The sequence below is a fragment of the Lynx rufus genome, unplaced genomic scaffold, assembly GCF_022079265.1.
Source record: "Lynx rufus isolate CCGP_SWC_20201006 ecotype Redwood Valley unplaced genomic scaffold, mLynRuf1.p SCAF_2, whole genome shotgun sequence".
In the NCBI taxonomy this organism is placed as follows: Eukaryota; Metazoa; Chordata; class Mammalia; order Carnivora; family Felidae; genus Lynx; species Lynx rufus.
In genome coordinates, this window is record NW_025814834.1 from 143,199,877 (window position 1) to 143,223,209 (window position 23,333).

General features: G+C 37.0%; 1 protein-coding gene across 1 annotated transcript; it reads right to left on the bottom strand.

Annotated features, from left to right (window-relative positions):
- Nucleotides 1-771: 771 nt before the first annotated feature.
- DR1 (down-regulator of transcription 1) lies at nucleotides 772-20,817 on the bottom strand. Its single transcript, XM_047083920.1, has 3 exons — nucleotides 19,867-20,817; nucleotides 10,662-10,825; nucleotides 772-2,813 (listed from the first exon to the last, which is right to left on the bottom strand). The coding sequence occupies exons 1-3, from the start codon at nucleotides 20,084-20,086 to the stop codon at nucleotides 2,667-2,669; spliced, it is 531 nt and encodes a 176-aa protein (XP_046939876.1). The 5' UTR covers nucleotides 20,087-20,817; the 3' UTR covers nucleotides 772-2,666.
- Between the last annotated feature and the right edge of the window lie 2,516 nt (nucleotides 20,818-23,333).

The window sequence follows — 23,333 nt, forward strand, 5'->3', positions numbered from 1 at the left end:
GGGAAGATGACAATGTTAAAATAGGGGCAAAAGGGGCTTCTGGGGTGTTCACACTGCTGTGTCCTGACCTGAAGGCCAGTGATATGAGTATGTTTAATTTGTGAAAACATATGCATGGTATATGCAGTTTTAAAAACTGGTACCTTTTCGGGGCACCTGGGTGGCTCAGTTGGTTAAGCATCCAACTGTCGATTTTGGCTCAGGTCATGATCTCAGGGTTATGAGATCGAGCCCTGCGGTAGACTCTGCACTGGGTGTGAAGTCTGCTTAAGATTCTGTCTCTCTTCCTTTCCCTCTCTCCACCCACTTGCACACTCTCTAAAAAAATAAAAATAAAAATAATTGGTATCTTTTCAATGTTATTTTTTCAATGTTATCTTTTCAATGTTGCTGAAAAAGATAGATAAGGAAGTGGGGAAGATATTTACTAAACAGTAACTTTATTTCTCAAGAACCCTAAAAATTTGTTTCTCTCTCTACAAGATTTAAAAAATCTCAACAATGGACATTATAATGACTTTTAAATGCTAAAAAGTAAACTAAAAGTAAAACATTGCTTAATTAGCTTTGTTATGCCTGGATCCTAGGACTGCCATTACAAAAGTACAAGTAAAACCACATTTTCTGAAATAACAATAAACAAAGGAGAAAGTCAGGTATTAAATACCAAATGATCAAAATGTTGGGCCTAAGATTCTCGAAACTACTAAAAATGTTAGTAATAGCAATCTCCTGCTGTTAATCTGTGTAGATTATTAAATATAAAAACAATTTATAAAACACATCAGATTTTATTGCTTGAAGAATACAGCATATGAAATCACAAGAATGTCAAAATGAAAAGTCACTAGGCTTCAAACATATAATACATTATCAGATGCAGTAAAATATTAATTAACCTGAACTCTGCATCAGGGAAAAAAAAGTGGAAAAATATCTAAGTTGTTTACTTAAGAAACAGATATACTTAAAATAGAAAGAATAAGGATGTTACAGTACAAATTAGAAAAGCCAACACTTATTAACTTATTATTTCTTAGACTAGACTACCTTTGGTACTTAAACTTTTAAAAAAACAACCCCTTCTATCTTGTCCAAAGCACTTCATGGATATACAATATCAACTTCAACTTAAAACATTCAGCAAAATTAACCTTTTCATGGCATGGGGGAAGTGTATTTAATAAACGTATGCTAATATTTCACTTTTTCTAAAACTGCAAAATAAGACCTTTAAGAAATCTAATACTTATAAACTTTACTTATTTAGCTCTCCAATTAAAACAATCCCAGCAACCACAATTTATCCTTGGACTTGGTGAATATACAAATTTAAATGATTTGGCAACTGACATAGGAATTTAGATTACTTTATACTATCTTAAAGTGGCTTTTCCATTCTGTTTCCAAAGTACAAACAATATGCCATTTCTTCAATACACTGGATTCCTATAAAAATCACTACCATACTTTATTTAGTGGAACCAAATTAAAGCTTCTCCCTTTTAATGAGTAGGTTGAAACTATTTATGTTTCATATAGGGCTGATCAGTTATGACACGCTTTCTTAAACAAAATAAAACCAATCATTTTTAAAGCTATCACTCAATTATGATGGAGATAATGATGCCATTTCAAAAGGAAGCACTGGACACTGTAGGCCATCTAGTCAAGAAAATGTAAAAGTAATGCTAAAAACAAACAATAAGTAAACTATCAGTTAAATTACAAAAAAATCCCTCTTTTATAGTAAGCATGCTTATTAACTTTCATTTCTTTCCCCCAGCAAAGGTTTGATATTCATGAATCTCCATTAAACCAATGGAACCTAAGCAATTGTTTCACAAGTTCCAATAAAGATGGATGGACTAAGCAAGTAATACTATTAACAATTATTGGAGTGAAATAGTAAGAATCGTGACAGTCCTCAAAATTGGGCAGTCTTTGAAATGTAATAGCATAGCTCAAGATGAATTATGCCATAATAAAACTGTAGTTTTTACCTCTACATAAAACAAAAACAAAATCAAAAACATAACCCACCGAATTCATAGAACTACTATTGAACATACTCCTTTCCTAAGTTTTTGGATGTCATTTTGAGATTTTTTTAAACAAGCATATTTATCTGAGCATATATATTTATTGCCTATATATATACACTCATTTTAAAAGACAAAAAATTCAGATACTACAAAACTGAACTCTTTGTTTTTTCACCATCCTGATCTAACATCTACTGCATTACACAACACCCTCCCCCCAATAATTTAAAATTCCCAATTTTTAGTCTAGTTAAAAGGGCAGAGGAAATGCAAATGCAGATTTAGAGTTTCTGTATAAATTTCACTGTATTTTTATAAACTTGACGTTTTCTGTAACACTGTTTATTGATCAAATAAAGTACTCACTGCTATCTAAAATTTCATAAACACCATTAAAAATTCAAAATTGATATTATACTGAATCTTAAATTTTCAATAGTTCAAAGAGACAGTTTTTACATGAATAGCACACAATAGATGAAACTTAACAGCAGACATCCCTAGAATACCAATGGCAAGTCCACCAAGATGCATACAAAATTACAGATAAGCATTTCTTTCACTGTTTTCTTGTGCAGGGAAAAACATTTATAGAGGAAATAGAAACTCAGCTGGTAAATTTCAGATATCATCATCATCTTCTTCATCCTGAGAAGATCCAGCCTGGTTAGATGCGCTGGCTGTGGCAGCAGCAAGCTGTGCTTGTTGGGCAGCCTGCTGCATTTGAAGCCATTCCTGCTGGGCCAATTCTGCTTGTTGCTGTCTAGCCTAAACACCAAAAACATAAAAACAAGTAATAATTTTTTTAAAACTCACAACATACACACTTTGGTTAAGTATAGATTAAGCCAATTACAGACTTAGTTATTACCAAATTTGGATATTTTCCAACCACTAAATAACTGTTATACATCTGGAAAACATGAACTCTATAAGGAAATACAGTTAGACAACTGCTTCTCTATCAACTAAGGACAGTTTCCAAAACTTGGTTCTCTTATAGACAGTCCTTTTATGCCACATAATTTTATGGCCTTTGGTTCAACTGAAATTGAAAAAGCTGGTACAAAAATCATAATGTTCTCTCTTTGGTTCCTTTCCCAGTTTCTCTCTTTCTTTCTTTCTTTCTTTTTTTTTTTTTTAACATTTATTCTTTCTTTCTTTCTTTATTTATTAGCATTTATTCATTTTTGAAAGGCAGGGAGAGAGCACGAGTACGGGAGGGGGAGAGAGAGAGGGAGACACAAAAACAGAAGTAGGCTCCAGGCTCCAAGCTGTCAGCAGAGTCTGACGTGGGGCCACAAGATCATGACCTGAGCCGAACTTGGCCACTTAACCGACTGAGCCACCCAGGCACCCCTACATTTATTCACTTTTGAGAGACAGAGAGATAGAGTGTGAACAGGGGAGGGGCAGAGAGAGAGGGAGACACAGAATCTGAAGCAGGCTCCACGCTCAGAGCTGTCAGCACAGAGCCTGACACAGGACTCTAACCCATGAACCACAAGATCATGACCCAAACTGAATTCAGATGCTTAACCAACTGAGCCACCCAGGAGCCCCTCTCTCTACTTTTTCACTTGATTCTTTTGTCCTCTCAACTTACAATTTAGATGCAAACATTTTTTTAATGTTTTTTTTTTAATGTTTATTATTTATTCTTGAGAGAATTAGAGAAACAGAAGACAAGTGGGCGAGGGGCAGAGAGAGAGAGAGACACAGAATCTGAAGCAGGCTCCAGGCTCTTTGCTGTCAGCACAGAGCCTGATGCAGGGCTCAATTTCATGAACCACGAGACCTGACCTGAGCCGAAGTCGGATGATCAAGCGACTGAGCCACCCAGGCACCCCAGATGTAAACATTTTTCAATCTAAAAATTATTTCTATGATTTAAAAAAATTTAAAACTCTTAAGAAAAAGTACTATACATGAGTATAATAGCTATTTTGATGTTTGAGTTTCTATCACAGTTCCCTACCCTATACATACATTTCTCCTCTGTCCCTCTCCCCTAAATAAACACACATGGGTACACACACACACACACACACACACACACCCTTCCCATATACCCACTAGAGAAAAGGCACTTATCCAGGACTGAATTTAAGTGAGATAGTTAAAATCCATTCATTTGATATATCCTCTCTAAAAACCATCACAGAATTTTAGAAACCAAGATACGCACATAAACGTTACAAGCAATGTTGCAACAGCTAATTTAATTCATTAGCAGAAAAACCACATCAAGAAGGAAAAAGTCAATCTGTTCTTGAAAAGATCATATAAATTCCATTGGAATCTACCAAAACAATGCTGTTTCCCTTTCTGCCTTTTCTCAGAATTGTCCTTTAAGCCTGACTCACACTCACCACGCCACCCTCCTTTATGCATAGCCAATTCCTAGTTATCTATTAAAACAGAAATTAGTCTTTCTTGGCCATCTAGATCATACTGTGCACTTTGTTTCATATGCCAAAATTCTCTATGCATTCCCATACCTATTTACTTTGTTCTCAAATTATCTGAGTATGTATCTTTTTTCCCACTAGACTTGAGAATAGAGACTATTTTCATATTCCTTGTTACATTCCCAACACACAGTCCTCCAGTATTTTCTGAAAGCATGTTTTGTGGGAAACAGTAATGCTCAGTATAACTCTAACATTAAGATTTTACCATGTACATTCCTAACTTTCCTTAATAATCTCTCTTGAATTTATTATCCAATCATTTCTAGAAGAAAATTCTAATCAGGTCATTATTATACTTAAAAAAAAAAATCATCTGTTACCCAATTAAGTCCAATTTCTCAACCTAGAGTTCAAGGTCCTCCAAATTACTGCCTGCCCCAACCTATCTCCCAATTGTAATACATACTTGGTACTCCAAAAAAAACCCTAAAACTTAAAATGCTTCCCCAATACACCATACCCTCCCATTTTCACTACGTTAACTCATGCTGATAGTCATTCTATTTGAAATTTCCTAATTTTCACCTACTGAAGTTCTACTCTTCAAGTCAAACTGAAGTATCATTTTCTCCATTTTTTTCCTAAGTCCTAACTGTATCATTCAGGACCTAATCAGGAGATAGAAGTCACATTAGTTAGGGGAATAGAAAGAATGCAATATAAAGGATTGTTAACCAAGTATAAAGTTGGTAACTAGGTCATTGAAAAGGCATGAAAAGAACACTTAGATATTACACAACTGGTAACTACCAAAAGCAGCCACCAATCCTAAAACTGAGGGAATAAAGGAAGAGGCTGGAATTTTTAAAACTTAATTTTTAAGAAGCTTAAAAGAACAATCCATGGAACTGAAACTCAGACCTCTGAAGAACTGGCATAGATTGGCTGGTAAAAGCATCTCTGAGCTTGATAGAGGGCCCAAGGTTTGAGACTCACACCCTGGAGGAAAATGATGAATGTTTATGCTGGTTCTGTAAAGAAACTATACGCTGGATTCCGTTCCTGCCACAGGAAAAAAAAATTGATGCAGCCAGAGTAAAGATGCATTGGTAGGTTGCTCAAAGGAACCTGAAGCTAATGGGAAGTAAAAGAAAGGAGCCCAAGTGCTGCCTTCCTCCTCTAGCCTGGCAATCTCCCTCCAGAACCCCCTACTGGAAGCAGAGTCCAATGAAGTCCAATAGAAAAGCAGAAATGTGGTTTATAGAGTACTAGGCTTGATCACAAATCAAAGCACAGAAAGGTGGGTTTCAGGCTAAGAAAATTGTTTAGTTACTGGTGCATGCGTTTTTTTTCTTTTGAAAACTTTATTTCAACACAACTATGCTTACAAAAATATTTTTTTTTCCTAGTATTGTATTTTATTATTTCATTTCACTTGATGAAATCTCCCCAATTAACATATTTATAAGTAACATCTCCTTGTGATTTTGACTTGCAAAAATACATTTATATTGGTTAACAGAATGCAATATAAGTTTAACTTATCCTACTCAACTTGGACCAAAACTTACTATATGGTTTAAGCTTTAAAAAAAAAAAAAAGAAAGGATTTGCAATATAATTTTTTTTCATCTACCACAAATGTATATAAGAGATCCTCCATCAAATGCTACTACAGTAAGCACAACAAGAACCTTGAGAAACTAACCCTTGGTATGTCTCAAACCCACACATACTGTGCTATAAACCATTTATGAAACTGGTACAACAAAATACTGTATATCTCAATGCCAGTTTACAAAGTTCAATAACTAATGGGTGTTGGAAAGAGTGCAGAAGGCCTATGTACACATGTGAAAATGTAAAAGCTATCTAATTTAGTTAGTATTGCATGTAGATCGATCATGAATCTATGCAAACCAAGATTCCAATCATTTCTTAAATCTGAATTAACACTATCAGCTTAGGTCATCTGCTGAGGTCAACAAGTAAACTGCATACAAGCTGTTTTTCTGAGTTATGCAAAAAAGAAAATTAAGTTTCTTCCTCAACTTTTCAGTCCAGAACTGATATTATACTACAGGTAAGGTATTCCAATGTCAACATTCATAAGGTAACATGTGATGAGATCTGCTTGGGTTTAAATTTGTATTAGCACTCACATGCGAAATAACTAGCACACTCTTACACTGCCAAAATCTAATGTAATGTCTCTGTACTTGGGAACTCTTTATATTTTCCTCATGAAAGTAAACAGCCTCATATTACAGTTGTCAGTGTACCTATATCATACCTCTCCTAAAAGACAAAAACTTTTTTTGTTTAGGAAATCAGAAACCAGATATTCTAATAACTAATTGCATCTATTTTTACTTAAAAAGTATGAAAAATAGTTATTTTAACACACAGTCATATTTACCTTTATGGCAGGAATACCCAGAGTGTAAAAAAGACTAAGAATGCTTCATGAAAAACATTTTAAGAATTCATAAGAAAATTGTAGGGCAAACCAAACGTGAATTTAATAAACTTAAGAATACTTACTCTGTGACTTAATCAATCATATACAGGTATAATTTCATGGCACAGGAAAAAAAAACAACTCAGTTTCAAGTCTCTACACAGATTTTATTGCAAAAGCTGCTTGATCTCATAGTTTATTCAGTAATCTACAAAGACATGTACTGGTTACAATTAAAATTTAACTGACTTTTGGGGCGCCTGGGTGGCTCAGTCAGTTAAGCATCCGACTTCGGCTCAGGTCATGATCTCATGTTTCGTGAGTTCGAGCCCCACGTCGTGCTCTGTGCTGACAACTCAGAGCCTGGAGCCTGCTTCGGATTCTGTGTCTCCCTCTCTCTCTGCCCCTCCCCTGCTCATGCTCTGTCTCTCTCTGTCTCTCAAAAATAAATAAAAGATTTAAAAAAAAATTTAACTTTTAAGTACCCATATTAGCAAACATATTTCTCTGTCTAAACATAAGAACATTCCTGTGCCTTTAAAGTCTATGTTGATTGATAAATTTTATTTTCATAAATTAAAATTTTCAGCAGTACTTTTTCTAATTTTTTTCTCTCTTGCCTCTTACCCAACCTACCTCAAGTATTTTTCTTTTAAAATGGGGAGTGTGAAAGACAGTAAGTGTATACTTCCTAATTAATTTCTTCTTTTGGAGATTTTCATTATGTTTTAGACTCTCCTCCCCACCCAAATACTAAAATAACTCATTTGTAATTTATAGTTAATCTTAACTTCAATATATTAATGGTTCCCCTTTCCACATTTTGTTGCTAGCAGTTGAAAGACTGCTTCAAATGAAGATGCTATTGTGTTAGTATTTAAAATAAAGTCTAAAAGGTGAAATGAAATCAAACTGATAAAAAAGCTGTTATATTTACTTACCATATTTAGGACTTAAGTGCTTTGTGCTTTAAGGAAGAAGTACTAGACAGGTGCTATAATTTTACCTCTCTCTTGATTTTCCTCACAAGAGCAAAGAAATATTAAGGGATCCTCACCCATAGATGAAGGCAAGAATGAAGAAAGATAGGAAGAGGAAATAACAAATGACAAGGATAGAAAGGTAAAGACAGATTTGGTGGGCAATTATTTCTTTCATTCTTCTTTTTGCCCTGGAAAGGATAAAGCCATCATGTTCCACTTAAAAGTTCTAAAATAAGTGTAAGTGGACAAAATGGTGGCTAGAACATTAGCACAGTAATGTAGAAACAGCACATGTCTAGGGGTCAGGAGACTCGAGTCTGAATTTAGACTCCAACACTTCCTAACTATATGAACTTAACCTGTTTTATTTGTTTAACTCAATCCTTCCCAGTAAACTAAGTTCCATCATAATAAGAACCATGTCTCTTTCGTATACTATTACAAGCCTAGCATTTAGCACTATATCTGATAAGTAGTGAGGACTTCAGTAAACATCTGTAGAACAAATGAATGAATGATCTCATGCAAGTTTCTTTCTCCATCTGAGTCTGTTTCTTAACGTGTAAATGAGTATAATAAAATTCACATTTACTTATTTTATTTATATTTATAAAAACTGCAAAGTATGTAAAGTAATAGAGCATCTTTTTCCTTTTATCAAATATCTAATTTGGCACTCTCTAGGTGATCTGCAATAGCAGAGAGTTAATAAATAATAGCCACTAATGTTTTTTTAATCATCAGTCTTTGTTATCTCATATTCATATGGATTATAAAGTGTTTACTTGTATTCACACCTGTTTCAAAAGCTTTTAGTACCTCCTTAGTACTGATCTTGTAGGTTGTTGTGAGGATTTAAAAAAATACAGGTAAATTATTTGGCAACATGATTAACACATGATTAGAACTCAATAAATGTTAGTAAACTTTTATTTTTATTAGTTTGAATGCTATTCTGATGTCTAGTGCTTGATAACACTTAAAATTCAAATGCTTTTTGATTCAAACTTATGACTACTTAAGTTATTATGACTACAAAGAGATCAGGTATAGGGCTAGTCTGAAAGAGATTACCAAAAGTGATACTTCCCAGTTCTAATGGTAACTACAGTAACTGGTAGGAATCTCACCTCTTCAACCCAAAACTGCCTTACAATCTAATTTGAAATGAGAGGCCAAAACTTAGAGTAATAAGAACTTCATCTTCTCCTTTTTTTATTTTAAAGAGAGGAATATTAGTACTAATCCTTCACAGACTGGAAATTAGAGTTTTAATAAGAAAGGGAGGAAAGGAGGGAGGGAGGAAGGAAAGAGGGAAGGAATTTTTTAAGATTAGTATGTTTGTTTTAAAGGTACATTAAAAACCTAATTTAACTATAAAATAGATGTTTATTAAATTTTCCTTATATACCACTCATTATAAAATTTGATATAGTATTTTCTCACCAGCCCATCATTTTAAATCTTAAGAATGTTTACGTATACTTGTCATGCTTTTAACTGGTTGTTCTGTCTGGACAAAAAAATAAAAAACTCAAAGTAAAATCAGTAGTTATTTTGGAGTTGTTCTCCTTGGAAAACCAATTGTTGCTGGAGCACCTGGGTCGCTCAGTTGGTTAAGTGTTCAACTTCAGCTCAGGTCATGATCTCATGGTCGGTGGGTTCAACCCCTACACTGGGCTCTATGCTGACAGCTGAGAGCCTGGTGTCTCCTTCAGATTCCATGCCTCCCTCTCTCTTTGCCCCTCCCCTGCTTGCACTCTGTCTCCCTCTCTCTCTCAAAAATAAACATTAAAAAAATTAAAAAAGGGGCACCTGGGTGGCTCAGTTGGTTGAGTGTCCGACTTCGGCTCAGGTCATGATCTCACGGTTCAAGTTCGAACCCCACATCAGTGCTGACAGCTCAGAAGCTGCAGCCTGCTTCAGTGTCTGTGTCTTCCGCCCTCTCTTCTCCACTCATGCTCTGTCTCTCTCTCTCTCTCTCTCTCTCTCTCAAAAATAAATAAACATTAAAAAAATTTTTTTTTAATTTTTTTTCTTAATATTTTTGAGAGAGAGAGAGAGAGAAACAGAGCATGAGTGGGGGAAGGGCAGAGAAAGAGGAAGACACAGAATCCGAAGCAGACTCCAGGCTCTGAACTGTCAGCACAGAGCCTGACGCAGGGCTTGAACTCACAGACCATGAGATCATGACCTGAGCCGAAGTCGGGCGCTCAACCGACTGAGCCAACCAGGCGCCCCAAACATTAAAAAAAAATTAATAAAAAAAGAAAACAGGTTCCTGCAAATATTTACTTTAAAAAAAGTTTTTTTTAACGTTTACTTTTGAGACAGCGTGCACCAGAGTGGGGGAGGGGCAGAGAGAGAGAGAGAGAGAGAGAGAGAGAGAGAGGATCTGAAGCAGGCTCTAAGCTGACAGCAGAAAGCCAGAAGTGTGGCTGGAACTCACAAACCATGAGATCATGACCTGAGCTGAAGTTGGGACGCCTGACTCACTAAGCCACTGAAGCACCCCGTTTAAAAAAAAAAAAAAATTTTAATGGGCAAATATTTATTTTTTTATGAAGCACATAACTGGCCAAACAGAGTCAAACTGGTTAGATTTAAACATCAGACTCTATGCTCAAACAACCAGCCACAGAAAGAAAATCCTCTGTATATATATATTGATTTAAGAAATGATTTCAGAAACCAGTATGATTTCTGTTAGCAAACAGGGCAGTATTCAGATGAAAACAATTTATAATGCATTACTTACTTTTGCAAATAATTCTTGCTGCTGTCTCAATAACTCTTCTTCAGGAATGCCAAGGTTTTCCAAACGAGAACTGGCCTTTCTTCTTTTTAATGCTACAGTCTTGCATTCTTGTAAGACTTCTTTTACTTCACTGATGTAAGAGCCAAAGCCCAAACTTTCTAGTGCTAGGGAAATGAAAACATGAAAGAGTGATAAAACTTAGTCTTTCCCCCCATTTATGGAAGATTAAGCTTTTGTGATTTTTTTGGGTTTTTTTTTTGGAGGGGAGGGGATTTCTGTCTTCTAATAATTTTACCTATTTTATAGTTGCACAGCAATTATTTGAATGACTAAATCAAAATATTGTATCAACTTTCTTATTATATTACAAATTAGATAAAACTTGAGGAACATTTAACAGCACAGGCATTTACTTTTCTGATTAATTTTTAAAAACCAAAGCATTTCCTGTGAGAGGAAAAAAACAAAGTCCAATGTAAGAACATGTGCTTTTAGTAAGAAAACATTTTTCCTATACCACTCACAGTAAATCAAACATCATTACCTCAGTCACTTTCTAGAAGAATACCAAAAAAACAAGTATTTGGAGTCTACTTGTTAATAACATATTTTGTGCCATTTGGCTTAGAAAAAGTAGGTTGGTAACATATGTTCTAAGTTTCAGTAGGATGGGATAAAAGAATGGATAAGTTCTTTTGTACAATATACCAAACAGGAGACTATTTTTAGCAAAGGTACTCCAACTGCCAAGTTTAAGAAATACGGGTGGAAATAACTTATGAAATTCAGCATTTATATTCAGCCAACAAGTTTCCCTTGAAAATAAAACTTAACAGGAAGCACTATAAAAACATTTCAACTGATGTGGCAGAAAACTGGGATAAAGAAAGACTATAAGGTTAGAAGTATTAACAATTTTCTCTCCCTTTATTTTTTCACATTTAGAAAGAAAATTTTATAGTAATGCACCTTCTAAATGCCTTCTATAATCAAGACAAAGCATAAAGTTTTCTTTTGGCTCACAGTAATTAAAATTGTATTTTATAGTTTTCTATATATTGCCAGTGCCCCAAAGGCATTTTTGTTTTCTGACCCAATGATGAAATATAGACGGTGAAAAATATAGTTGATGAATTTAACTTAGTGTATCAGTTCTTGCAGTTTTTCAACAATTATGATGAACCAGACTGCCCTCAGCAAAGCTGCCCCGAATTCCAACTACAGGGATTTGCTCTTCATGGAGAATACCAAATACACCTTTACAAATACGCATTCCCTCCCGTATAAGCTGTGGTTTTTAAGGACATTTTGAAATGATTTATGACTTTAAATTTTTTTTTTCAATGTTTATTTATTTTTGGGACAGAGAGAGACAGAGCATGAACAGGGGAGGGTCAGAGAGAGAGAGGGAGACACAGAATCCGAAACGGGCTCCAGGCTCTGAGCCATCAGCCCAGAGCCTGACGCGGGGCTCGAACTCACGGACCGCGAGATCGTGACCTGGCTGAAGTCGGACGCCTAACCGACTGCGCCACCCAGGCGCCCCTGATTTATGACTTTAATTACTTCAAATATTAATCTGTTTTGCATCAACCTTCTTTAGAAATAATCTCATGCCAAAAAGCATAGTACTATTACTTGAATTTTAATTATACTAACTTATTGCCTCTGCTCCCCAAAAAACTTCAGTAATTCATTACTCTGAGTTCTGAATATCAAAATAACTACCACATAATTCTTGGCCTAAAAAGTTGGAGATATAGTGGAAAATTAAGTGAAGATTAAGCAGCCTACATTTTTTACTTGAATTGACAGACTGATAATTTGGTGTCAATGTTAGAAGCCAAAGTTTTTCTTTTATTTTTTCTCTTTTTTTTAAATGTTTATTTACTTATTTTGAGAGAGTGTGAGTGAGAAGGAGCAGGGGCAGGGCAGAGAAAGAGAGAAAGAATCCCAAGCAGGCTCCACACTGTCAGAGCAGAGCCCAACACAGGGCTCGATCTCACGAACTTTGAGACCATGGCCTGAGCCTAAATCAAGAGTTGGATGCTTAAGTGACTGAGCCACCCAGGCACCCCAATTTCTTCTCTTTTTTAAAGGCATATAGTAGTATATTTTCAATAATATTGGCTGGAGACAATACCAAAAGAAACCAAGAGAATGGCTTGTGGTTTCCTCCCAACATTCTGAAGAAAGTCGTATTTCCTTAGCGTATACCACACTTCTCTAGGATCTAGCCCTACTACATTTCCAGCTTTATTTCTGCCATTAAATCCCTACATATGCTAAATCTAACTGCTCAATGTTTCCCAACAGACATCAGTTTCCCACATTCATACTGACGGTAATGCATTCAAGGCTCAAATCAAACTCCATCTTTAAGTAAACTTGCCTGATGCTCATAGATAGAAGTAATCTCCCCCTTGTAAAATCAGATAGACATCTTAGAATTTGAAATTTGGTTGTCAATATATTCATATAACCTTGGATACACTGCTTCATATCTCTAAGCTTCAGTTCTCCTTCTCTGAGAATAGCATTTCGTAGTATCTTCCTAAAACATATGCAGTATGGCGGTTAAGCCTGCAGGCCCTACAGCTGCCAGAGACTGATCCCAGCTCTGCCTCATATGAACTGTGTGAGCCTAGATAAGTTCCTTCACCTCTGTGCCACTAAAACAAGAATAACAGTACCTGTATCTCATCAGATCAGGTTACTGTGAAGAATAAATGAATTAATATAAACAAAGAGCTTAGAACAGAGGCTGGCCCACAGAATAAGCAAAATATTCACGATATTATTTTTAGGACTATAGGGATCAACAAGTGATCTACAGCATTTAACACCATGTCTAGCACATAAGATTCCCATAACCACTTGGACTATGTATTATTCATCTTTATTTTTTCCCCTTACATTTAAAAGAGCACCCTAATAAGTGTACAGGACATAAATAAATGTGCAGCTATGCATTATCACACTAAATTCAAGTTGAATGAATATATTTATAATATAAAATATTAAATTTATAAAATTAATCAACACCATGCAGACAATTCTTCAAATTATCATCAATTACTAGACTCAACATCAAAAAAATCCAATCCAAACTATTTTTAACCATGGAGAGTTTGAGTTAAAAATTTTAAAAACTCACTTTTAAAACCATCTAAGGTTGAGAACACCGCTTTAAAAAAATTTGCAAGTGAATCCAAGGTTAATATTTAATATTATTCAAAGAGCTGCCATATACAAATTTGTACTCTCAATTAAATGGTTCAACAGGAAGAGCCATAAATTTTAATTTCTAAAACTGCACTGACTTTAATCCAAATTTTAAATACACTATGGTTACCAGGAATAAGTAGATAATAGTCTTTTCTAAACAAGGAGATATTTTACACCATTTGTTACCATATAGGAATAATCATTTCCATTTTACACAAGGAGTATCTTAAAGGATAAGGGAAATGACTCTTAAGCAGGGCCATCATTGCGGGTTTGCAGGTTATTCAGTGCACAACAGGACCATATCTAAGGAAGGCCATTCATACTGTAAACATAGATCTGTATGTTTATTACGGCACTTTTCTGGCAGATGGTAGTAAAGGTTTTTAGGGAAGAAGTGCCTTTTTCTAGTTTGTATAAAGAGACTTAATGGACTGTTAGGGCCCTGGCTCTATCAAGGATCTCAGAGTAAAATCCAGAAAAGAAAAAAATAAAGAAAAATTTTTGCTGGTAAAAGACATACATCACTTGCTCCTCAGATGCCTGTCTGCTCCCCTCTGCCATGTACTTTAAAACTATACCCAGAAAAGTGCATGGTATATTAGGGGAAAAAAATATTTGCCACATTTTTCAATTTTAAAGACAGATGTTAAGGCCCCCGTGTGGCTCAGTTGGTTAAGCATCTGACTCTTGATTTCATGAGCTCAGGTCATGATCTCAACAGTATGGTTCATGGTTCTGTGGGTTCGAGCCCTGTGTTGGGCTTGGTGCTGATACGGGGAGCTGGCAGGGGATTCTCTCTCTGCCCCCCACCCCCAAATAAACTTTTTTTAAAACGACGAATGTTAAAAAACTTAAAAAAAAAAAACCCTTTAAAAAAAAAAAGTGAAAACTTCCATCCAGCAACAATAATACAGGCTTACCTTATTTTACAAAAGTAACGCAATCCTATAAAATTTTGTTATAACAAGAATTTATGTGAATTACTTCATATTCAAATGTGTAATACAGGTTTTTCGTTAAAATATTAAAATATGTAAAATAGCATTCTCAAATTTGTTTTCTTTTGTTTATATGTTAAAGGAAGTGTGGCGGGGGGTGGTAGTTCACTTAAAATGCATTAAAAGGATGATATAGGCCAAAGTGACTTCTTGGCTCATTAGCCAGGCAAAGGTTTCTGAAGACCCTTAATTATGTCCTCTATGGATTACTACCCCTGGGAATCTGGGACAATAATGAGACTGAGGGCGGAGCAGGAACCAAATATAATCAATCGTTATACCCTTACCATTATCTAACACCATGCCAGGTACCTAGTAGTGTTCAAAATTGCTGGGTAGCAGAAGAAAAACAAAAACAAGATATGTCAGTTTTAAGTTAAATAATAAAATCCTAACTTGAACAAAAACTTGATTATGTGATAATACCAATTCCATATACATAATGTGTCCCTTTGGAAAAAATACCAGTATGCATGATTATTTAGATAATACAATATCATTTTCATTCTATTATTACAACTCTGCAATCACTCAGATCCTCTGATTTAAAAACTACTTCACATCTACTTTCTAAAATAGACTGTGGTTTATTTAGGCTTTAGAGCAAAGCTACTCAAACTGTGGTCCATGGACTTGTGCCAGAACTGCTTATAATGGTCTGTGATGAGTTAAGTATGGAAATCAAAGAAAGCATTTAGGAACCTTCACAGCAAAACTTTAACTACATGGGGTGATGGATGTGTTAACTAACCATATTGTGGTATCATTTCACAATATATACACATATCAAATCATTATGCTGTATACCTTAACCTTACACAATGTTATATCAATTATAACTCAATAAAGCTGGAGGAAAAAAAAAAAGAACCTTCAAAGCAATTTGACAAGAGTAATTTTAAGTTTATTGAATCTAACAACAAAAATTGAAATTTTATGTATTTTTCAATTTTGTTTTTCTAGTGATCCATTTTTATTGTATTTCACAAAAGTACCAGTGTGAGAGGGACTAGATTTTTTTTTAATTCCTTCAACAGAGATAGCCTGCAGCAACTCCATTGCTGAAGAAGCAAATCCTCAGAGACTTTTTCAGTTACTAACTATTGTTATAAATGTGGGGGGGGGAATGTGGCAGAAGATTAAAAATTCAAAAAAATAATCACTTAAAATATCTTTATTTATACTTCAGCTTTACAATGGCATTATGCTGTAAGGTTAAACATAACAGACTTCAAGCTTTATATTTTAATCAGTAACATTACGCATTTTAAAAATTACTATTTAGGGGCACCTAGGTGGCTCAGTGGGTTGGGCGTCTGACTTTGGCTCAGGTCATGATCCTGAGGTCCGTGAGTTCAAGCCTTGCTTTGGGCTCTGTGCTGACAGCTCAGAGCCTGAAGCCTGCTTCAGATTCTGCGTCTCTGTCTCTTTCTGCCCTTCCACTGCACGTGCTCTTTCTCTTTCTCTCAAAAATGAATAAACATCTTAGGGGTGTCTAAGGTGGCTCAGTGGGTTAAGCATCTGACTCTTCGTTTTGGCTCACGTTATTATCTCACAGTTCGTGAGATGGAGCCCTGCATCAGGCTCTGCAGCACAGAGCCTGCTTGGGATTCTCTCTCTCCTTTCCCTCTACCCCTCCCATGAGCTCTCTCTCTTTCTCTCAAAATAAATAAACATTTTTTTTTAAAGCTTGCCTAAGAAAAGCTAACTTCTAAAAATATACAATTATTTATTGCAGCATATCATGTAAGATTCTCAACCCTGACTTATTCTCAGTAATTGCAAGTAATACCTGAAACAATTAAGTATTATTTATACATAAATGAGGAAACCTTTAACAGATTTGCCTAAGGCCAAAGACTTTCCAGTGTAGAACCTGCAGTTCTTAACTCTCAATGTCAGTTCTTTACATAATACAACAGAACATGTTAAAACTTATTTAAGAGTATGTGTTCACAAAAACCAGCAATGACATGAAAGGAACACCTTTTATAGCTTAGAACCCCTTTATTTGTGCATCTGTGATCTTCAATACCAAGTCCCCTTTTTAAATTCAAAAAAAGCAAAACATTTCATAATTTTTTCAAAGTTTAACTATTTCAAAGATTTACTAACAATAAAGTTATGTCAACTTTAATAACTTCCATTTTACAGAACAGCCTCAAATGCTTAATTTGCTCTGACAATGTAAAGCAAAGTAGCAAGTGAACAAATGACATGTCCTGAAGCAAAATCTAGTTCATTAAACTTATTAAACTAAAAATTGGAACTTCAAATGTGAGATTCATATGACTTTAAATGTACATTATTATTCCACTTGCATATATCCTATATACCAAAATAATAAATGCTTACAGAAAAGCATAAAAAAGTCCTATTTACCATGATTTAGCAAGCTTTCCAGGGTTAATCTGTAAAGATACATTTTAAACACCTAAAAAAAAATACACACCTTAAAGGATTTCTTTTAAAAAAAAAAGTAACCACTCAAGACAAAAATTCTTTAAAATGGTTAAACAATATGAAATTAATATGAGATTATAAATGTATAAGATGTATTCCCCTAACTGGAGGAATTTGGGGCAAAAATGGTAGGTTCTTATCCACTTAACAACAACGTTACCCAAAGAAAGGGTAAATTTGTAAGACTGTAACAGGTCAGTGGATGATTTTTTAAAAAATAATCAATCATCCTCAGTACACAAAGGAAAACGCTTTCACTGGAACTTCTGGACTCACACCTTAAATTTAGCATATTCCAAAGTTGAGCTATTTAGCATACTGCTTGCTACAGCTGCACTTTTATTCCATCATGTCAATCAGAAATCTAAATATATCTTAGAAAAGAATAAACTACCCAAGAAGACAGATTGTAATGTGTTATCAGACTTTTGGAACAATCCTCACTCCTGTGTTGTAAACAAATGTTTAGGCAGATCCTTTAGAAAGCTTTTGAAATTTTCATTAGAAAGGCAATGTGGATAAAACATTCTTTTTCTTTTTTATGAGTTGTAAAAGGAAATTATAGCTGTGTTGGATAATCTCATGAAAGACTTAAAACATGTACATACAATGTAAAAATAAAACACAAGAGGAAAAATAGAGAACTTAACTTTCACTGTACCTACCAGAGTATTCACACACCACACAAGTTAAAAAAACAAACAAACAAACAAACAAAAACAACCTAGCTTTAAAATCAAATACGGTTTTTCCCAGGGATTTTTTTTCTCTTCATGGACTGAAATAGAAATGGCAGAATACATTAAAATCTACCTTCCATCCATCATTAAGGACCAAAAATGAATCATCTAATCCTTTTGTCAATACTGACAATAAAATATTGGATATGGTGAATATGAGATGTGTTCTCTACTTCAGAGTAAGTAGGGACATCACCTTTGCAAAGTTAAATTATGAAAAATAAAATGGTAGACACCTGCCTGCCTACTAAAACGATTAAAATTCATCACGATTTTTTTTTTTTTTTTTTTTTTTTTTTTTTTTTTTTTAATTTTTTTTTTCCAACGTTTATTTATTTTTGGGACAGAGAGAGACAGAGCATGAACGGGGGAGGGGCAGAGAGAGAGGGAGGCACAGAATCGGAAACAGGCTCCAGGCTCTGAGCAATCAGCACAGAGCCCGACGCGGGGCTCGAACTCACAGACCGCGAGATCGTGACCTGGCTGAAGTCGGACGCTTAACCGACTGCGCCACCCAGGCGCCCCTCATCACGATTTTTTGACTTCAAAAGCAATCAAGAAATTGTTAGAATTTTAATTATTATAAAAGGCAAGTTATCACCTCAAATTGAATGCAACTTTTTCTTAAGAGTATACGTAAGTGCTCCAAAACATTATGACTAGTAAATGTCTCCCTATGCCTGAAACAAACCATCAGAATGTGGTCCCCCAAACCCCTACTACTGGACTAAACCCTTTCCAAGATGGGAAACTGTCCAAACTTTCAGAAATGCTCAATAAAAGCTTAAGTGTATGCATCTAAATGGGAATTGCAACAGGAAAGGACAGGGAAATGTTCCATGAAAAAAATCTCTTACAAACTTTCAATCCAAGCTTTAAAAATTTATCTCCATAAAGCAAAGCAAGCTACATAAAAGAAAAACTGAGAAAGAGAGGAAAAAGAAAGGAGGGGAAGAAAGGATAATCATCCACCCTTTTCTTCCAGAATACAACTGGAGAGTTTTGTTAACTTGATGAACAGTGGGACCACTAAACTATTTTAATTTTTATTATTGTTTTTTGTTTTGTTTTGTTTTTTAAGTAAAACGGACACCCTACGTGGGGCTCAAACTCAAAACTCTGGGATCAAGAGCTGCATGCTCCACCAACTGAGCCAGCCAGGGGCCCCTCACTGAACCACTCTTAAAGCTGAAAACACACTCTTCATTCAACATCACCAAACTTTACAACGTTAAACGCATTTACATTAAGAATTCTTTCACTCATGCGTTCAGAAAATTCATCTTTTCCTCTATATCCGTGAAAAGGTCGGGGGGGGGGGGGGTGCTGTCTCCACTCATACTTGGAAGATCCTGTCTGAAAATTCATTTTCCAAGGGAGAACTTTGGGTTCCTTTCTCAGTTGTCACGTCTGAGGTTCCACGTTAGGGAGACAAATGCTCAGTTGTCATGTCTAGGTTCAACAGCAGGCAGGCAAAATTCTTGTTGCTTCCGCTTACCTGGCTGTAAACAGACGACGACTGCTACTTTATCTTTGGAGGACGTTAGGCTGACCCAAACGCTGGCAATCCTTACTTGTACTCGCCGGATAAAAAGCACCACAAGAATACTACACAGCGAGTTGAAGGCACCGGCTACCTCCATGCCCGCGTGGCTTTTTCGTCTACTCGTAATTATCAGGGGAGAGGAATGAAGGCTTTGACACGAACGGGTCACGCGACTGGCAGGCTGCCCCTCACCCTCATTCAAACAAAACCCCACACACACCACTTACCTTGTATGACATGCTCGGGTGAGATGGTCTTCTTTTCTGATTTGTTGCAAATCTCATTGGCTTCAGAAGATATAAGGTGAATGAATTCAGTGCAGCAGTTCACCACCAGCTCCCGGGCATCGTTGGCCACCCGGACGTTGGGGAGAGTCTCTTTGATCATCTTATTGATAGCAGCTCTAGGTATAGTGAGATCATCATCATTGCCAGATGAGGAAGCCATCGTATCTCCCTCTCGCGCGCGCCCCGACTTTTAAAAACTCCCCAGCTCTGGTCCACTATTCCGCGAAGATTTTTCAAAGGCTGCCCTCAAAGTGGGATCCCAGGAGCGCGAAGAAGGTGCAGAAAACGAGGGGTGGGGGTGGGGAGGGGCTGGTTCGTGAGGGTGGGGTACACCCGTGTGTGTGAGAGATTTAGGGCGAGATTGGGAGGGAGGTCGGGGGGCTGAAGATAATGGGGACAGCACTGCTCACGTAGGAGAGGAGAAAGCAAAGGTGGTCCGGAAATTTGAGCACTGGGGAACCACCTTCGTGTCTCCTCAGAGGAGCGGGCGCTGTCGCCCAACCGGTCCCCAACCGCGCCGGAGGAGAGGCAAGATCCAGGGGCACTGGCCTCGCCGCGGTACCAGGCGGACACCCAGCGGGCTTGGCTCTAAAGAGCCGGAGCCCCAGCTGCCGCTGCCGCCAGCAGCCGCTGCCGGCGCCTCTGCCAAACCATCCTTCAGACACCCGCGCCGCCGCCTCACAACATGTCGGCCGCGGCCGCTGCTGGAACCGTGGCGACCGCCTGGGAACGAATACGGACAGAGCCGGGCACAAGGGGAACGACAGTAGCAGCCGCCGTGGCCGTTTAGCCCGAACGCAGATCGTGGAAGCCGAAGCCGCGGCAACGGTGGTCCCTCCAGAGGCCAAGGAAGAAGGTTTGCTGGAAGCCTCTCCCGATACCCTTTGCGCTACCGGAAGCCTCGCCCCCCCCGTCCCCCCTCCCTCCCTCGCAGACTGACTTCCGGGTGTGGCTGCTGCCCTTCCCCCACCCGCGCCGGCGGGAACGGTCCTCGTCGCCAGCAGCTTCCGCCTGCCGTCGTCTCGGCACGCGCCTCGGAATCCCGCCCCTTCACTGGGACAGTAGCCGGGCGAGCGCGCGCGCGCGTCGTGGTACCGGAGCTGTGGCGCAGGCTTGGGTTGGGGCGAGGGTGGGTCGCTTCTACCATCTCTCAACCAGCTGAGGCCTCAAAACCTTCTCCCAGCCTTCCCTGAGGACAAAGGAGCACTGGCTATCTTAGAAGAATTCTCTTTGCTGTTCTTTAAGGAGCCCAAAGTGGGAATAAAAGAAAGAGGCTTGGGTTCTGTAATGAGATATGAGGAATGCAGAACGTCATGGGCCTGTGTGCATCGTCCAGAGGAAAAGCTTTTGATGATGTCTAATAGATGTTATTCGGATCAAAGCTCTTTATGACCCTTTACCCATTTTCTTGTTTTTTTGGGAAATGAAACGTTCAGAGAAGTGGCTTGCTAATAGCTAAACCAGAAACTAGAAGTAAAATCCACAGTAGTGGAAATTGAGTATAGTGTGCAGTGAGCCACGTTGAGAGATTCCAATTTAGCCATTTTTAACGTGTATTGCACGTTGGCTTCTGGAGAGGGCAGAGAAAAGTACGTTGATGTATCTTTACGCAACTCTCGTTTTTGCTTGTCTCCAGGATGACTTGTAGTATCAATGCATGTCAAGTTCTTCACAAAATGTGTCATACTTGTCATTTGCACGAAGAGCCCATGTTATAAATAGTGGGGTGTTGCAATTTCTAAAAAGTAAAAGATCCCATTTAAATCACTTTTGGCACTTCAGTCATATACACTGTTCTTGATACATTGGACGGCAACTGGTTTGTTTGAAATGTTTCCTTATAACGTTTTATTTCAGGGGCTTCTGGGTGGTTCAGCCGGTTAAGCGTCCCGCTCTTGATTTGGGTCAGGTCAGGATCTCATGGTCCTGAGGTCAGTCCCCACTTCAGGCCTGCAGATTGCTGAAGTTTGTCATTCTACCCCTTCCCTGCTCACTCTCTCTTAAAAACAAGAAAAAAAAACCCCAAAACCAACCAAACAAAAAAAACCCTTGCCTTAAAAAAAAAAAAAAAACAAAAAACCCTAAAATTTTATTTCAGTTTAAGACCCTAGATATGGCACCTGGGGATTTTATTTAACTATTTTTCATTTAGCATTTTTTCCAGTACATTTGTGGGTTCTTTAATTTGTAAAGTATAGATGCTCATTTTTCAGTGCTAAGTTTAGTCAAAACAGAATTTCTTTGGTAAAACAATGTTTTTAAATTTTTTCAAAATAGGAATGTGAAACTCTTGGCTCACATGTTGGCTCTTTATGAAGTGTTTTGTATATCAGTTGACTGTTGGTTAAAAGAGTTATATTGTCTAAATTTATCTTGTCCTTACCAAGTTTATTAGTCTGAAAAAGCTAGCTAGCAAAAATGTCCCCAGAGTTACCACATTGTCATTGACCCAAATCTTGGTGTTTCTGAAAAAAAAAAAAATGCTAATGTGAATGGTTTTTTATACATTTATGCTATACAGACTTCTAGGCAAATGATACTAGATCTGTAGAGCACACATGTGAAGTTGTTATTCCAGTAATGGTTTATCACTAAAGGGTTCTATGGTGGCATAAGCATGAAATATATAGTAAAGAGACCCAGGTTACAGTCCCAGTTTTTTGTTACTTTAGACAGGTCAGTCTCTGAACCTCATTTCCTCAACCAGAAATGGAAATATTATATAACTTATAGGATTCAAAGTCAAATGAGACTGTATATTAAAAGCACTTTTAACATGATGAATTAATATAGATGTTAGTATTCATTATTATAATCTTTATCAGGTCTGGGGAATCTTCAACCAACAATAAACCATACATAATACAGCTGGAGAGAAAATTTAATTAAATATAAATAGTGTGAGGGGTGTCTGGGTGGCTCAGTTGGTTAAGCACCTGACTTTTGATTTCATCTCAGGTCACGATCCATGGTTCGTGAATTCTAGCCCCACATTGGGCTCCACACTGACAGTGCAGAGCCTGCTTAGGATTCTCTCTCTCTCTCTCTCTCTCTCTCTCTCTCTCTCTCTCTTTGTCCCTTCACCCCCACCCCTCAAAAATAAATAAATTTAAATACATATAGTGTGAGATTTTATGAAATATGCTAACCTGGATCCTATATTTAAATTTTTATTTATAATACAGTATATCTCTGGTGTAAGTAGGCTTTTGAAAACAAGGATAACATCTCCATAATAAGCTTAAGAGTTTTAGAGAGAGTGCATATATATGAAACATTATTTTTTTCATGGTATCCCAAGATTCATGATATTAAAAAAACAATATAGGGGTGCCTGGGTGGCTCAGTTGGTTAAGCATCCAACTTCAGCTCAGGTCATGATCTCACAGTTTGTGAGTTCAAGCCCC